General features: G+C 44.2%; 2 protein-coding genes across 6 annotated transcripts in view; one reads left to right on the top strand and one right to left on the bottom strand.

The window, feature by feature from the left end:
* LOC132656207 (uncharacterized) overlaps positions 1-18,310 on the bottom strand; it is a 60,585-nt gene that overhangs the window by 28,625 nt on the left and 13,650 nt on the right. Inside the window, exons 2-5 of the mRNA XM_060390621.1 lie at positions 17,576-17,721; positions 15,307-15,373; positions 9,268-9,422; positions 8,676-8,848 (exon numbers count right to left, since the gene is read on the bottom strand). Of these exons, the coding sequence (XP_060246604.1) occupies positions 8,676-8,848; positions 9,268-9,422; positions 15,307-15,373; positions 17,576-17,721 (541 nt within the window). The remainder of the gene's footprint in view (positions 1-8,675; positions 8,849-9,267; positions 9,423-15,306; positions 15,374-17,575; positions 17,722-18,310) is intronic.
* Positions 7,895-18,310, top strand: part of Lrrc3b (leucine rich repeat containing 3B) — an 87,558-nt gene continuing 77,142 nt past the window's right edge. Inside the window, exons 1-2 of one of the 5 annotated variants that reach the window (XM_060390994.1) lie at positions 9,368-9,531; positions 10,144-10,175. The gene's annotated coding sequence lies outside the window, so the exon portion shown is untranslated. Of the gene's footprint in view, positions 8,419-9,367; positions 9,532-10,143; positions 10,227-10,267; positions 10,701-18,310 lie in introns of those variants that run through there. The other 4 variants (XM_060390991.1, XM_021657066.2, XM_060390992.1 and 1 more) reach the window with 4 other exon arrangements.

Genomic DNA, 18,310 nt, shown 5'->3' with positions numbered 1-18,310 from the left:
GCTGTTGGTCTTAGTGATCTTCAAACACAGCCTTCACTTCAAGAGGAACCCTACTCAAAAGCCTAGCCCCCAAGCAACCACAAATCTACTTGTGGCTTTGAATGCTTCCCTAATACAGTTCTTTTATATGATGGAGTCATATAGTATCGAGTCTTTGCGAAGAGGTTCCTTTCATGGACAGTAACGCTTTGAGGGTTCATCCATGGGCTTCATTTTTTAAAAATATATCTTTATTTTTAGTAGACACTTGTATTTTGAGATACAGTATGTATTTTGGGATACAGTAACGATAGAACTGTACACAATATGGAATGATATAATTAAGGTAACCAGCACACCTCTTAGCGTAGTCATGGATCATTTCTTGGAGCTGGAAACATGATCATTACTTTTGGCTGTCCCCCAAAGTAAATGATAACTTCCTGTGGCTGAAGACACTACACACATTAGTTGTAGAACATAAAGAAGCCATTCCAAAACTGAGTTGAAAGCTTCTGCCAGAGTTGTTAGGCAGACAGTGGGAAAAGAAAAGCTCAGTGATGACCTTTCCCAGCTTTAGGTTCTGCCTGTGGTGATAACAACTTGCTAAATAAGATGTGCCTTCTGGTGCAATAGTGGCACACTATTATGGGGGTAATCAACTGATTTCTAACTGGATCTGACACCTGATCTATGGGAGAAAGTTCATACATGATATGGTTCTGGTCAAAATCCTCTAACTGGGGAGATCAAAAGCACTAGTGATAAACCTACTACATTTGTATTGCTGAATAAATTTGTTAACAAATCACCTTTTAAATATCTACGTTTATAACCATAGACTAGTCTTCTCCTCAACCTCAGTCATAGAAGCTTCCCTTTGTAGCGAATGTAGTTACCATGCAGACTTGTGGCTGGTCAAGGTGATGAGTACAAGTGACTACTGAGTACTTAGACTTAAATACCACACTTACAAAGTTCAGAAAACGTCACAGAAGAGTGGATAGAAAAATGTAAGAGCTGAGTGATAGAAGAGAGGATGGCACTGCATTATGTAAATGACATGGCACTCATAAACTCACAATGATTGTGTGAACATCCAGCCATGGATTGGAGGGACTTATCAGGACCCACCTCATCCAGGACAGGCAACGACAGTCAAGGACTGCTGAGAGTTGGAGAAAGTTATCTGTAACCGCCGGTGAGCTGCTCATGCTACAGCAGATAGCATCCGGCCTGCCCACATGCCCATGCAAGCAGCCCTGGTAAAACCCAGTGGCTCACAAAGCAACAAAACAAAACAAAACAAATATATGGAGTAGTTTGAGACTTTTCAAAAGCTTAGAGACAGACATAAATGATAGATATATAGATATATAGAGAGATAGATAGATACATAGATAGATGATAGATAGATACATAGGTTGATAAATACATAGACAGATGATAGATGGATAAATAATTAAAAATTCAGAAGCTTTAATTCATATAAAAAATGTGGTAACTGGCAGAGCATACTGGAGAAACAAAAAAGATTAGATCGTACAGAAACTTATACAAGTCAAAATGGAAAGGCCACCATACAACTAGATTCTAATTAAATTCCAGAGGAATTAAGCGTCTATGGGAATCAAAGATTTAGCCTTTGATTCGTCCTCTCCCGTTTAAGATTTTAATATGATTGGGACATTTACAATTATTTATTTTAATTAATTTGCTTTTTAACAAATTCTTACTTGTGTATAATACATTTTGGTTACATCCCCTCCCACACTCTCTATTATCCTCCTCTCACATCTACAACTCTCCCCAACAAGTCTCTGTACACTCCATATACACGGTATATATACAGTATATGGAGAATATAAATATAGAGTTTTTGTGGAACACATACAAATTCTAACTAAATTCCAGGAGAATATTTGCTATCATGAATAAAATAGCACCATCTACTTTTTCAAAAGTCCTTTCTATAAGACAATTTGAAATAGTAAATTAACTTCAGTCCTTTGTATGGCCAAACAATATTCTACTGCATAGATATATTTGGTCTTTCTCTCAGTTGGCCAATATTCGTGTGATTTCCACCTTTGCACCATTATAAGACATGTGGACCAAATTTTTATAGAGATGAATATATCTGTTCTGGTGCATTTGAGCCTGACTCAAAAACGTGGTCTGGGATTGATGGTGTAAGCTGATTTGTCTGTTCAGCCACTAAGACATTCCTAGGAGGGAAGTCCAGCATATGACAGAGGACATGCCTTGTATACTAGCTATTTACTAAAGGGAGCAATGGAATTCATAAACACTGGCTTCTTTGAAAACACGTGGCCAGAGAGATGCTCATGTTATCTCAGAAGTAGGCTTTCGGAATAAGGACGTGGATTCCATCAGTTTGGTAAGTTCTGAGAGGGGTAGAAAGACACAGAAGAGAGGAAAGCTAGTTAGTTTTATGGATAATGAGGGCTTACTAGCCAGAAAAAATTTCTGCCCTTTGGTGAAATACATTAAGTAGATTGTGGTACAATAGAGAGAGAAAAACAAAACATTTTGGAGACATTTAGGTTCAAATCAGGAGGACAGCAAAAAGAACATGGGCGCCCCAGAGAAAACCATTTGATCTATGAGAACAAGTGATCTTGGATCCATAGATGCCCGGCCCAAACCCTACGGGCTGGTCAGAAGCTGAGCAAGACTCTGAGGATGCTTCAGTGCAGTAGCTGGTTTATGGAACGAGTTAGCAAAATGTAGTTTTCATTCTTTCCAATGGGAGTAAGGGGAGGTATAAACAAGCACATTAACTCACTAAATGGAAATGCAGCAAATGTGTAAAATGCTCTTCCAGTTGTCTGGGAATAGTGGCAAAAGACCCAGGTCTCTGCCCTCAGGAAGCCTTGCACCTGCCCTACTCCTGGATTTCACATCTGAAGTAGTTTTTATCTCTAGAAGCTGAGGTTCTATTTCTATTGTTTGCTGAGCTTTTGACTTCAGGAGAGAAAAGCCCCAGCAAACGATCTGTGCAGATCTGTGCAGACACTTTCTCTAACCTTTAGTCAGACTTTCTCTGGGAGGTGTTTCTCAAAATTTTCATCAAGGCTGTATTAGTGGGGATTCTTTTGAACATGGGTGGCAGAAACCAAATTTTAACCACTTTAAGCACAAAGATGAGTTTATTTAAGAAAGAAGATGAATTAGAAAGCTGAGGGAAATGCAGGAAAAAAAGGTAGCAACCTGGGGGCTGCAGCCAGGGTGGAAGGCCATCAAGGGAGCCACTGCCTCTGACATTATCCCATTATGACAGCTTAAGGCTCATCCTACAGATGGTGGGCAAACATGCATGTGGCATGTAGGGGTCACAGGTGGTAGATTCAGCTGCCATAGGACAACCAGATTCTCATAGTTAGTTCTTTGAAATTTTCAGAAAATCCAGTCAGACAAGAATCTCTGACAGCACAGGTTGGTAGCAACATGACCGTTTATGGCCAGAGCACTTCTGTCACCCATCCGTGCTCAGACTGCCTAATAAGACAGAACACTGGAAATCTGATGTCATGGTCACCTTCCTGGTAAGAAATGCACATAGGTGGGAGCCCTCAACACCAAAGAAGCGAACAAACAATAGAGCTAGAAGAAACGACATCTTATTCAGTCCACACAAGGTGTCCCTAAGAGAAATGAGCCAACACGTCATAAGCCTATATTGTGTAGTGTATTGAATATATTCAAAACAAACACATTAAAAGGTGATTACTTATCATTTATATGTCAGGGAAGTAATAACACTGTCTTTATTGCACATGTTAGTGCTCTTGAGTGCTTTTAAAGTACTTTGGAACTTCAAAATATTTTACAGTTTCAGAGAATTAATTAGCTTCCCTGTGGAGGAGCTCAGAAGTGACATTGCTGTTTTGAGATGGTAAAGGGGTTTGAATTACTCATCTTTTTAATAAGTTTACATCAAGCACATACTCTGTGCATGGGCCTGACCTGGAAGACATGGGTACATAAACTGACAGACAGAAAGCAAGCTGTATTTATGAGACCACAGGGGCAAATTAAATTTTAGGGGCCCTTAAAACCATAGTAAGAATTCATTGTTTCCTATATGAAACTATCATTAAATTCAAAAAATATATAATACTGTTCATATGTTTAACTCACTAGTTCTCCAAATTTTTACAAAATTGGAAAAAGCCGATTCACTTGTCAATATCCTTCAAAAGATTGGGTTGTTGTCTTGTTTGCATGTTGATACTTTATGCATTAAAATTTATGACTTTATATAAAAAACTGGATAAGCATGTGTCACTGGTATTCATGAACCATCAGGAGTTCACTATTAAGGGAAGATCTGATTGCATTTGGCCTCCCTCTTCATGTGAACCAAACTACCAGCAATGAAAAGAGCAGGAACCCCCGGAGGAATGGATGTGTGGACATCACCAGGGCACCCACCCAGCTTTCACGGAGCTCAAGGCTAAACACAGGGCAGCCTTCCTTTGCTGGAGGGTGAGCCCAGTGGCAAGTCTGCTCTACAGGCCCCCTTGCCCAGATGCCAGCTGCAGGCTGCTTTGCAGTGGCTTACTTTTCCCTGGAATACTTCCAGAGAAGGTTGTTTTTTTTTTTGTTTTTTTTTTTTCATTGAATTCTAGAAAGTCTTTTTCTTTATTTCTGCCCTGACCCAGTGGACATTGAGTAGAGAGTTGTTCAGTTTTCATGAGTTTGTAGGTTTTCTCTTATTTCTGTTGTTGAAATCAAGCTTTTAAGGCATGGTGGTCTGCTAAGATACAAGTGCTTATTTCAATCTTCTTGTATCTGTTGAGGCTTGCTTTGTGACCGAGTATATGATCAATTTTGAAGAACGTTCCATGTGGTGCTGAGAAGATATATGTTTGTTTTTTTTTTTTTTTGTGCTTGGATGAAATATGCAGAGAAGGTTTTATGGGAGCAATATTTTCCATGCCTATTTTTTTTTTTAATTCTATAGAGAACGGGGCTTCAAACTCCTGTCTGAACTTAAGAATTTCTGTGCCTCCCCCAACCAGAGGAAGACATTGTTCTTTCCTAGAAACCTTTTAATTGGGAATGCAGTGCAGAATTGAAGGAAGTTCTTCAATAGGTAACATACTCACCGTGAAGCTCTGTATCCCATTTCTAAAGGAAATAAACAAGAAAACTGCAACAAACCTACCCCGTTTCCCTGTATGTCTTTGCAACATTTCTTTTATGTGCAGACAACTTTTACAAATGACCCAGCACTGAGGCAGAAGGGCCTTGAAGGTGAATATGAAGGTCAGAGTCTCATGACCCTCTCGTACTACGTTCCTTCTCTGGTTCACTAATTAAGTTATAGGTAGAGCTTCCAAGAAGCCCTCTTTCTCCTGTTTCAGTTTTTAATTGGATGTCAGCACAAGCAGAGGAAACAGCCAATCAGCTTCTCATATTAAAGACCATATTTTGCTGAGCTGGATGTGATTCCTGGTTGCTACAAAACAAATCTAAGTTTATATCAAAGGTGACAAACTCCATGGCCTGTCATTTATCTTTTTTATAGCATGGGTGACACCAATCGTCAGCAAGTCATGTTGATAACTTGATGAACCAACCAAACCAGAAAGCCACCAGAAAGCTTATCCAAGCCACAGTCAGAAATCAAGCCCCTTCTTTCTTTCTTTCTTTCTTTCTTTCTTTCTTTCTTTCTTTTTTCTTTTTCTTTTTTCTGGAAGTGGGGACTGAACCCAGGGCCTTGTGCTCACTGTGCAATCACTCCAACACTGAGATAAATCCCCAACCACAAAGATATTCTTTTGAACTTTAACCGGATTTATGCATTATGGACATTAGTAAGTGGTAAGTCCTCTCCAAATACTATTTTATTTAAAACACAGCAGCAAGATAGTAACACAGCCGAGAAACTAAAGATTCATACATAAGATTGCATAGCCAACAGGCCTGGATGTAAGCCAGCTCTATGAGATTCAGAATCTGAACCCTGCTTTGTTCTGTGTCATCTTGTGCTTCCTGGACTCTTCAACTGAAGTTACACCTCTATCCATGACAGTACCCACCTATAGCAGTTCACTGGGGATATTTTACCACAATTTTCTATGAAATATTTCACTGTCCATCTTGTATTCTCTTCCAGCCTTCCACTGCTCATCCAGCAGACTAGTGAGCGTCTCTACACATAAACTTTGTGGTATGTTCTCAGCTATCTCCTGAGTTTTGAGACGTAGAATCATTGGCACAGTATCACAAACAAATTTTATACTTCCAATGTGAATGCCAAATTTCTCTGATTAATTACACTAAATTACATACCTGCTATCCATATGTATTTATTTCTGGGTCCTAAAATTTCAATGTAAGTGTTTTAAAAGTTGTTAATAATTCAAATCCAGACTAATGAAACCACGTTGTGAAATATTAGGAACACACATCATAGAATATAAGGGTGCTGTATAACATGGGGCTGGTTGGCAGGGCGTGCCTGCTCTGGGCTATCAGTGGTTTACATTTTTGCAGTATGTAAAAAACCTGGCATACTTCTTCCCTGCTCAACTTCCTTTCAATGCATCTGCAATAAGAAAGCAGCATTGCAAATGGGGTAATGTTGCAGACTTTCAACATGCTTGAGACAGGTCACTAAATGATAAAGACTTTCTGGTGCATCCCCATCTGAAATGGGTTTGCTCTAGGTGCTAGCTTCAACATGCCTAACTCTTCCTCTGCGCATGAGCTCACCAGCATGGCTTTCTGGCCTGTGGGAATTCAGTAGGGAAGTGAGATGGACATTGGGAACAGATATACTAAGAACAACGGGAAAGAAAACAACTGTGTACTGTCACCAAAAGATCCTGTCAAAATCAGTGTATGGCCTATTTCTTCATAAGCTAGAGGTTCCACCACAAGAATCCCCTATTCCAGGGACACCAGGAAGCACTATTTTTGAAGGAGATGATCTAATAGATAAGCATTCATTGTAGCCAACAGACTCAGTAGACACAAGCACCCTTGGGTATAGCACCTGGAAGAGCCTCACAGGTAAGTGAAATGATAAACTATCACCTTTCAGTCCCACAATAGATGGGAGATGAAAATCTGTGATAGCATAGAGAAAAAGAGAAAAACTGATCTGGCCTGGAGTGGAGGTGAGCAGGAGAGAGATTTGGAAAGACTGAGGTGTTTGTAGAGACTGGAAAGGCAAGTTGCTCAATCTTAAATTTGTTTCTGGTGCTAATCTTATAAATAATTAAAGTCATGGAATAAGAATATGAATAAGAATGTTATTGGAACCAGTAATTCTTTTTCTGTCTCTGTCTGTCTTTAACACACACACACACACACACACACACACACACACACACACACACACACACGCTCCTCTTAAGGGATTATTTCTGCTGCACATTCAAAGGCATCCCTAGGAAAGACACGCATTCCTGGGGAAACGCGATTACCAGGATTAGGGAGTACAAGTCATTGTCTAAATGTTTGGCATCGCGAATTCAAGGTACACTCATCGGGAAATCTGACAATGGAAGCTTGGGTTGGGGATATTGAGTCCTGTCTCCTGTCTCACTCTTCCTCATTCAAAACAGTCTAGTACAGTACTTAGTAGCCAATAAATCATTTGTTGAGTTAATTTTAAATATTTGCCTTTTCCCATTGTTGATAGTAATGGGCCTTGGCTAAACAGTTTCCCTCTGGTCAGGAAATGAAAGAAAAAATGGGCCCTTAGCAACCTGTCCTGGAACTGTACAAGGAGATGGAAGAGCAGTGGAGGAAACTACTGTTCCTACCTCAGCTTCCCTTCTTCAGCAAAGGCTGAGTGAAGCCCCTCCCCTTCCCATTCAGGACCTCCAGCTACAATGCAGAGAACAGTACCAGAGAGGGGTTAGCCAGCTCGGCCTGTCACGTTCACTAGCTCTAGCTCTTCTAGTCCCCAGAAGCCTCGCCCCTCCTCCTCCATCCCTAGCCCAGGTTTGGAGGCGAGTCCCCTCTAGTGACTGAGCCGCCTGCACGTTGGCGAGCGTCTTTCTGCCTCTCTCGCATCTTTGTCTCCACCTCCAGCCAGGCTCCGCGCCCCGCACAGGGTCTGCAGCGGCCGCCGCAGCAGCAAAAGCCAAGTCGTGCCCCACACGGCAGCCCGGGGCCGCACCCTCACTCGGTGGCTGCGCGCAAAGACGCCAGCCGCGCCACGCACCGCCTGCGTCCTGCGCCCTGGCCACAGCGCATCCACGCCGCCGCGGCGGTCGCTCCGGAGCGGAGCCCGGCCGGCGGGCCGGGTCAGGGTGGGTAGCCCAGTTTGCAGCTTGCTGGAGGTGGCGGCCGCTGCAGTTCTGGCAGCGCGCACAACCCTAGGCATACGCACCAAACGCCTCCTCCCTGCGCCACGAGGATGGAGCAGCCATCCCAACCCAGGACTGGCGCAAGGTAAGGTGCAGCCGCCTGTTGCTTTACGCAGAGCGCGGGATCAGCTCCCAGTCAGGGTGCCTAGGCCATCTCTCTGGGAAGCCAAGAACGGTCACCGCAGTTCTGAGCCTTGTTGGTATAAACCTCCGGGTCCCGTTGACACATATCTTTGGAAAGACCCCGCCTGGAGAAGGGAAGTCGACCCTTTTCGCTCTCGTGCAGCCAGGTGCCTTGCAGCAGTCTGCAAACTTTTGTGACCCTCCCTGCGTGGTTCTCACCTGGTGCGGTGCCTGTTCGGTTCTCGCGTGCGCCCTTCCCCCAGCTTCCCTTGCCTTAACGCATATGCCCATTTCTCTCACTGTGTTCTTGCAGTTCGACTTTTTGCTCCCTGCAGCTCCGGTTCCAGAGGCGAGGGCTTGGGATCTAGTAGTGCTCCTGAAGCCTGTATCAGCTGGGTTAGGGGAACAGGGGGCGAACTAAGAGAGGTGGGACTTAAGGGAAGGCTGCTGCCACCCTAGGTCTTCATCCGGAGCGGTGGGTGTCAGACCGCTCGAGCCCGCCACCCCCAACTCGACAATAAAAAACCTCCGAGTGTCTTTCGGTTATGGTTACGTGCCCTGGGAAATGCAAGTGCTGATCTGGGTGGGTGAAGTAAGTGGTTCTGGGAGGAAAAGATCCCTCTTTAGGATGCGGGAGGTAGTGGAGGATGAGATCTGCCCAAGGGTGAGGGAGTTGGAAAGGCTCTGCTAATGTGGATGAAAGGGGCAGCCCACTGTCGCCACAGAAAAGGATTTGCAAAAAAGATTGATGTCCGGTGGGGGTGGAGGCCGCTGGTCTGGGTGTGTAAATACAGGGGGAGGGGCTAGGTACCTGGGAGGTCCCGAGGTGGGAAGCAACCCTGGAATTCCTGCCTAGGGGTATTTAGGAAGGCTAGCTGCTTCTGCCGAGGGTAGAAAGAGCTCCCTCCCCAGGAGCAGACAGACCTCTCGGCTACAGTCTGAATGCGTTGGCATCTTGGGCGGTGACTGAATGTTCAGATCATGGACCGTGGACGCTGTCCCTGGCTCCAAGAGGACCACAGCCCCTCTCCTCTGGCACCAGATCGCTTCTACACCTTTTCATCTCCGCAACCGGGTCGGTAGATATACGCCCACCTTCTCTGACAGCACTGGGGCTTCAAGGATGTCTCCACGTCCTGGAATGGGAAGGGGACTCTTGGCCTGATCCCTAGGGTTATGTGTGAGAAGCGAAGGGGAGTCCCCAACCAGCTCTCAACAGATAGACTGGGGTCCCAACCCTCCTTAGGAGAGGGCAGGGCGGAGGCTGCTCTGGGAGCCACCTTCCCTTGGCTGCTTCAAGGTTTGCACCTGGGCGGAGTAAAGAAGGGAGTGGGGGAGCCCTGAGCTGGGTTAGGAAAGATCCTTCCTTGCCTTAGAGCTGGAGGGTGTGTGGAGAAGGGGGTGTGCACAGCTCCTCCAGTGAAGGGAGACCCAGTTTCTCCTCATGGTCTCTGGAATCAGAGGCGGGTCTACCCACTTCGCAACCTCCAGATAGGTCCTTCTGGTTGTTTCTGATGGTTTGGTGTATGCAGAGGTCTTCCTTTGCACCCCAGCCATCTGGCCTTCAAGACCACTCGTGGGAAGGGGCCTCCTGCGCCCATTGCAAAAAAAAAAAAAAAAAAGAAGAAGAAGAAGAAGAAAAGTGTTCTCTTTCTAATCTCTAGCCTTCTCCGTTCTTCCCTGGTAGGAAACACATCTGGAAGATGTCTGGAAGAGGAGGTGCATAACCCTCTTTACCCCACCTCAGAGCCACTTTTTGCTAAGAGTCCCGTATGTCTCTATTCCCCACCTAGGTGGGTGGGAAAGCAGTTGGGGTCTGTGCTTGTTTAGAGCTGTGGACAGCCCCCAGCTTCTCCCTGCATGATCTCCTCAGATTGTGGCTTCTAGCAGGACAACCTTCCCTGGATTGCCCTGTGATTGTCTCTCCTATCCTGTACTACCTGGGAAGGAAAGCAGAATTGGAGTCATGTTGCTTGGCCTCTTAGTCAGAGCCTTCCAGAAAAGAAGTGGACTATCAGGGCTCTAGGGATGATTCTATGGTTGTCACTCCCATTCCCAGGAGCACCTGGGGCAGCTAGCTCTCTGCTTCAAAACAGACAGCCCTGCAGCTCTAGGACAAAGAATGGGGATTCCCTCCAAAAAGCTTCTGATGCTTTTCTGGGGCACAAAGGTGGCCACACCCTCCCCAGTCAGACCTGGCTGGTGACAGCATGCAGCTTCTTCTGAACCACCTGGATGTCTGAGGTAGGACCCCAGATGTCAACCAATCTGACAGGTTTCTGGATTCCTCTCACCTGGATTTGTGCTCTCCTTCTTTTGGAAGAAATAGGGTGGAATGCCTCATCTCTTGGGAATTTGAGAAAAGGCTTCAAAGCCTTCTGACTCTAGAGTCAGAGTCTGAGGTGGCTTGGGCCAGTGGTGGAACTGTGTTGGGGAGACTGGGGTGATAGTAGTGTCTCTTAACATTCGACCAGTTGGTACTGCACGCAGGGCCAGACACTAACCAGGATATTGTCTGTGTTTGTGTTACTTTTAATTTACAAAATAGTCATGAAAGATAGGTGAAGTAATTGTGCATGATTGAGTAAGTGGGAAAATCAAATCATGGAGAATGAGTTTGCTCTGGGTCACCTAGCCAGAAGAACATAGTAGGCAAGCTGTGTGGTCCAAACTCACAAGCAGATCTTGTAGTAAAGGCTGTGCACAGGAGAGGTGACTGAACCAGGCCCGTTCTGCTTTGGTCTCCGCCCAGGGGTATATGTGAGCACCCTGGAATCTGGAGTGTGGGGAATGGTGGAGACCATCTCTAGAGTCAGAGTCTCTTGGGGGGCACCAGAAGCCAGTCTCAGAATCCAGCTGCTGTTGTTGAGCCTCTGCTAACACGTTAGCAGATGTGAGAGATGGTGTTGGAGATCTATGTGTGATCTGCTTTTTGCTCAAAAGTCAGAGGCGTTTGGGGTAGCAAAAGCAGTCCATAGCAGAATGTCTTTCTGGGGGCTAAATGCTAACACAGCATAAACTGGGAATTCAGAGACAAATATTCCTCCCAAGGGGGCCAGTTGGTGCTCGGTACCACCTGTCAGTGAGTTTGTAAGTAATGTGAGAACCATTGCCTTTTGACCCCTAGGTCCTGTGAACTTTGATTACGTACAAATAAATATTTATTTCTGATGTATTTCAGCACCTTAAAAATACTTAGGGAAGAAGACTTGCTTATTTTTCAAATAAGTAGTTTTGCTTATTTTTCCATAAAAAATGCTTTTAATCAGTATTACCTGATAAAGTGAGTACCCTACAATGGACAAGTCACCACAAACCTGGATCTTTGGGAATAAAAATGTATAGACTATTTATAAGCCTTCAAATCAACAAAAATTAACTAACCATGCAAACCTTTAATGATTCTAAATAAGATTAAATGTATTACCAGCCATTTTTGAAAGGTCTTATAAAGTTTGAGTAGTTTTGTCCTTTTCTACTTACAATCAGGTGCATAAGCTGAGAAACTGCAGAATATCAGGGGAAAGCTCTTTTTTTATGCAACCAAATGCACCGGTGGATTTTTCCCTGATATCTGGCCATTCATTAGATTTCTGTGCTGATGTAATTCTAAGTGTGGCAGTAGACCACACATATTTTTCTGCTCACCGAGCTCCTTTTCTAGAGAACACTTTGCAGCCACCTAGGAACTCTGTGGACCTCTAGGAAGTCTTGTGGAGTGGGATTTCTATGTGCTAAGGGTAGTTCACGCACTTTCTCTGAACTCATAGTTCTAGGATGATCTCCTCTTGAAGACAATCTAAGAAAACTCCATCTGTAGCATGGGAAAAGCCCACTGCCCAGCTCTACCAGCGTGGCAGGAATTATAAATGAATGTAGAAATTTGGTAGCTCTTATGTCACCTCCAATTTGGTGACAGTCCATCACAGAGATCCTGCGTATTGACTAATGGAGAAGAAGGTGAGGCTTGCTGGAGAAGCTCTGAGTTACAGGAACTCCAGAAGCAATTCTGGCCCATCTTTTCCATCCATCCATCTCTCCCTGCTCTGTGTCTGTCTGACAAATTCCAGGGTCTCAGTCTTTCCAGGGACTGCACTCAATTTCTAGAGGGTTCATTAAAATGAATCATAGTTTTATGTAAATAGAAAAATCCATATACCTGCCACGCTCTTCAGGGAGAACCATAAGTAATCAGTTTGTCACCAAAATGTAACCATCTCAGGGTAGGGTTTGGCTAAGACACAGTAGTTGAGGAATAAGATAATAGATGAACCCTTGAAATCCATTGTGACAACATGACAAGAAATGGTCTCTGTTCTGAGCCTGAGAGTCCCAGGAAGCTGCATGGACAGTCTGGTCAGCCATTTCAGGCTGTTCAGAGAGCCCATTTTCTTACTCTCTGGGCACCTTTGTGGTACCCTATCAAGTGACTCACAGGATGCTGTCACAATTCCCTAAGCACATCTTAAATCCTATAAATGTAAGTTTGTAGACAAGAGAAAAACTAAGCAATCATGAGAGTAATCACAAGAAGAAATGAAGTCTTCTTTCAGAACGCATAGACTGTACAAGCTCATGCTCTCTGCAGTGTGATTATACATTAATTTCATTTTATGTTGATATTTTAAAATAAATAATTAAAATCCATAGCATCCAATTTAGATTTTGACTAGCAAGAGAAGACAAAATAGATTTAAAGCTGAGTAGTATTGATGCATTCCATTAATCCCAGCACTCCAGAGGCAGATATAGGTGGATCTCTCTGTTTTAGGCTAGCATGGTTTACAAAGAAAGCTCCAGGACAGCTAGAGAGCCAAAGAGAAACCTAATCTCAACCCAACCCTCTACCCCCCCAAAAAAAAGATTCTAAGAAAAGGGTTTGAGATAATTCCATGAATGAAACAAACCAATAAAACAAAATAAAAAGATCAAAATGGAACCAGAGAAGCTTTTTCCTCAGGAATTCTGCCTTAAACCATTATAATAATATCTTAAAACATGTCCACATTTGAGTTCTCTATGTTACTAAAATTTAGCGCTGTGTTTTATTTATATATTGTGACTCTGAACATTTTTTGACAATGCAGAATGGATAAGGCTTTTAGATTAGAGATGGCTGTCAATTTTTGTGTACTTTTAAAAAGTCTTAGCTATTGAAGCAGCTCAGCTCAGCATGTGACAAGGCTATCTCCTGTGACAGTGAGCTCTGCAGTCTTTTCTTGAGCCATGTGACATGGTCAGTTCCTGTAAGAGTGAAGTCTGGAGTCTTCTCTTGAGTCTGTGGTAATTTTCCAAAATTGTAAATTAATAGAAAGGTTCATGCAATTCTTCATAAATGAATGAGTAAGTCTCGGAAAGAGAACTAATGCCGTGAGAATGGGTTTTCGTCTTTGAGGGATAAACAGATTATGAAAGATTACATTCATCAGTTCTTTCCATGCTAAACTCCTAAGCTATATTTTATATTAATACTTGCCCAGTGCAAATGTCACTATACTCTTAGGCAGTTTTTTAAAAGAGTGTTGTAGTGCCTTTTATTGGGGAAACAAAGAAAAGCACTATTAAAATGTACCTTAAACTACTTTCAGTACCATGGAGCTAACTTGATAGTGCACTCTGCTTCCAAATATAAGATAGCTTCTTGTTTTTCTTTACTTTCCCCTTAGTCCCTTTCTTCTTCCCTCTTTTCTGCCCCACCTTTTCCTCCCTCTTTCCTGCCCTGCCTTTCCTCTTTGGGTTATTGATAGGGTAGGCATTCTCTTCACTACCTTACTGGGAGGAACTTTCACAAACCTGTCTAGACAAGGACTGGTTTGCAGGAACAGTGCAAACAGTGTTTACTTAAAGCTGAAGTGCAAGTTGTGAAGCTTCTCCCTGGCTCTCCCCCAGGCTTGTATTCTAACCTCACCTCTGATTTACAGGAACAGACCTCCTCCAGGCCTGCCTCCAGGGTTCCCTCTCACAGTGAGTAAGCAACATGCTTGGCTCGGGTGAGGAGGAATGTCCTAATTTAACCTCTGGAATTCCCTACATGGGGCCATTGTAATTCCCTAGTAGGCTGCTTTCCATGCATCTCACGCATTAAGCTTTCATCTTCCTGTTAAGAGTAGTGTCCAGACATTTATTGGGATGGACTGTCCTTCCATCCGTGTTTCAGATATCCCTCTCATCAGTACAATGAGCATTATTCCTACATGGTATGATGGAGTCTTCTGCAACCGAAGCTTCTGCTGCAGGAGGGCCATAAGTGGCCTTCCGCTGCAAGAGGGCAGGTGCAGGAGGGCCAGGTGAGAGGCAAGAACAGCGGGAGAAGAAGGAAGTTTGGAGAGAAGTGGTAAGAAAGACCACAGGGAACTGAACCAGGAAAGAAAGAGTGTGAGTACCAGAGAGTGACATTTAATATCATCCCCAAAGCCAAGGGAAACAAGATAAAGAGAGTGTGGGGTCTGTCCCCTGAAGTGGTGATGAACGTTGAAGAAAAGTGAGCTAAGGTGTTTCTCCTTGTCTGTATCTGCTCAGAGGGCCACAGTTCCTTCTTACATATCAGAATAATGCATTACTGTTCCTTCGGTGTCCCCAGCCCTGGCCTCTTCCCGCCTTCTATGCTATAGTGCCTTTGGCAGGTCAGATGAAGATGTGGGACTCTGAAGCAATACATTTAAATGTATTTTGTATATGTAAGCTTATTCATCAGATTCTCTTCCGGCCATTGTTGCTCTTCCCTGTGGCTCCTATGGAATGTGTGTATTATCGTAACCTCTGCGGTTGGATTAGGTGCTACCTTATCAAGGTAGCAGTGAGAGTACGTGCCACTGTGAGATAACTGCACTGTGGTGGGAACAGGCCTTACCTGTTCTGTGACACAGCCGGAGCTCTGCTAGTTCCCATGAGGCCTGCATTGGCATCAGAGTGCAATGCTATGTTGTGATAGAAGAGCTAACAAAAAAAGTTGTGGTTTCTGTCCATTAAAGTCATGGACTGGTCACTTGGTCTTTGTTGGTGGATGTCTTGCAAGTCTTTGGACCACCTAAGAACACTGCATCAGGGTGGCCACTGCATTTGCCAGGCATCCTTGGAAAACAGAAGGACCCTACTTGTTGTCCAAGCTGCTGGGTGTAAGTTGAGGTGAATCTTGGTGAGTTGTAATATACAGATTTGGTGACTGCTTTAGCTGCCGAACCTTTCTCCTAAGACCAATTTTCACTTCTCCACACAAAGGCAGGCATTAAGAATGTTGGAATATGAAGGAGATTGTTAGTTATTAGCTGAAAGAATACTCCACATCAGGACAACTGCTAGGCTACAGAGTGCTGTACTAAGGATTGGAAAAAGTTTCTGGGAGCACCTGGCCCAGAAGCACCTGTGGGTGGGATGAGGACTGGCTGCGTTTTAGCTTCCAGCAACAGCTCGTTTGGATAGCATCCCATGGCCTTGGCCGGTAGGACCCAAAGTGAGGCTGCACTGCGTCTCAGCACTGCCAGCTTCCTCGCCAGCACATTTCCCTTTCGGGAACCCCACTGCCAGTGGTTTTGAAAAGCTTACTTCCTTTCCCTGAGCAGTTTCCAAATATCAGGAAACTTCCAGAATGCAGGCAGGTGGTTAGAGGCCCATGGGAAAAGTCCAGAATCTGAAGAACTCTTAAGCCAGGGAATGGACAGTGGACTGCAATAATGGTGTGTTTTCTAAAGAGGTGGTTCTCATCATCCTGCATTGGGGACAGTGACTGAATGTCCCCACTTCTGAGGTGAACAGTTTTGTTTGTTCTGACTGATGAAACAGAGCCTGCTTAGTAGAAAAACAAGTTCTCCAAGGAAACCTTTAGCTTAGAGAGTACTGCCAACATCCCAGAAAACAAAATAATCTTCACGCATGTATAGGTTCATCTTTCTGATCATATGCTGGCATTGGGCTGGCCACCTGAAATGCGCAGTGAGAGGACAAATGGGGACTCAGACCCCTCAAAAGCCCCCCCCCCAGCATGGACTCTATGGTTAAGGTGTGTCTTTGTGTTTATAATCCATGTGAACTGCTCCACGCTCATGTTTGCTTAGGCACTAATCCGGAGATGCTGGGTAGACATCCTATAATCCTGAGGGCCAATGATACCTGGAGAACTTTTGCAACACTAGAATTAGCAGATGGAAGTAGAAGCTACAGAGGTACAAGATCTGGGTGGTGAGAGAGCAGGATGGATAAGGGTGTGATGGTGGGGAAGAGTGTGACAGGTCAATTTTCCTTGTAGAGCTTGTTGTTTGGGGCAGGCAAGAGGTAGAAGAGCTATACAAGGATTTCCTGGAATTGGACTGTGTGAGAAAATGTCTTGAGTCCAACTCTGTTACTCTCCACTAAAACCATTACATGCGGTCTGGTTGTACATGGAAGATTTCATCTGGAGGATGAAATCATGGTCCTTCACTGGCTATTTCCTGTTTCTTTTTTTATTTTTTATTAGTAACAATTTATTCACTTTGTATCCCCCCTGTAGCTTCCTGCCTCCTTCCCTCCAATTCCCGCCCTCCCTCCCCCTTTTTCCACTCATGCCCCTCTCCCAGTCCACTGATAGGGGAGGTCTTCCTTCCCTTCCTTCTGATCCTAGTCTATCAAGTCTCATCAGGAGTGGCTGCATTGTCTTCCTCTGTGCCCTCGTAAGGCTGCTCCCCCCTTAGGGGGAGGTGATCAAAGAGAAAGGCAAAGAGGATGGACATCAGAAGGAGAAAAGAGGGAACAGGGCAGAAGCCTACCAGAGAGAGCCTCTAAAAGGCTCTACCCAGCAAGGTATCAAAGCAAATGCTGAAACTCATAGACACACTTTAGGCGGAGTTCAGGGAATCTTATGAAAGAAGTGGGAAATAGTAAGACCTGGAGAGGACAGGAGATCCACAAGGAGAGCAACAGGACCAAAAAAATCTGGGCACTGATTTTTCTGAGACTGATACTCCAAGCAAGGACCATTCATGGAGATAACCTAGAACCCCTGCATAGATGTAGCCCATGGCAGGTCAGTGTCCAAGTGGGTTCCATAGTAATGGGAACAGGGACTGTTTCTGACATGAACTGATTGGCCTGCTCTTTATTCCCTGTTTCTTTATGTATCATGTTCCTTGGCCTCCTGTAAGTACCCCTGGGCCACCGTTTGTTGGGCTTGTTGGGCTCGTTGGGCTCGTTGGGCTCGTTGGGCTCGTTGGGCTCATTGGGCTTGTTGGGCTTGTTGGGCTTGTTGGGCTTGTTGGGCTTGTTGTACTGACAGTTGTTCTCATTCTTCACTCTAGTGTTAGGTTGTTTTTTTTAAGTCAATGGGTTGAGTGTTTACACCACAAAGAAGGACACCTGCCCTGAAATCTAGTTGTGAAAGTTTCCTGCAAACATCACTGCCCGGCTCTACTTTCCCATGTTATTTTCAAAAGTTTGCTGCTCTTTTCATTTCTCCCTCCCCCTTATTGTCGCAATACAGTGCTCTTATTTACTGACACATATGTCCATCCATCTAGAGCTAACCTGATAAAGTTCTAATACCTCTTCTGCCATTTAACAGCCAATAAAGTGACTTGGCTATCTTCCTGTCTTTATTATGCTTCAGTTTTTTCCATGTGAAATATATATATATATATATATATATATATATATATATATATATAGAGAGAGAGAGAGAGAGAGAGAGAGAGAGACAGCATGTGTATAATGTGCTTTTATACACATTTATAATGTATAACAGTGCCTGGCACCTGACAAGAAGCACTTACGGTGATGTTATTGACATCAAGCCAAGCATAGCATTGATAGCTGACTGTGTGCTCTGCACTGACATGTACCCATGAAAAGAGGTTAACAGGGCCAGAGTGGTGGCTTCTCGGTTA

The sequence above is a fragment of the Meriones unguiculatus genome, chromosome 9 (assembly GCF_030254825.1).
Source record: "Meriones unguiculatus strain TT.TT164.6M chromosome 9, Bangor_MerUng_6.1, whole genome shotgun sequence".
NCBI lineage: Eukaryota > Metazoa > Chordata > Mammalia > Rodentia > Muridae > Meriones > Meriones unguiculatus.
The sequence above is the reverse complement of the archived record's forward strand: the minus strand, read 5'-3'. Positions and strand labels throughout refer to the sequence as shown.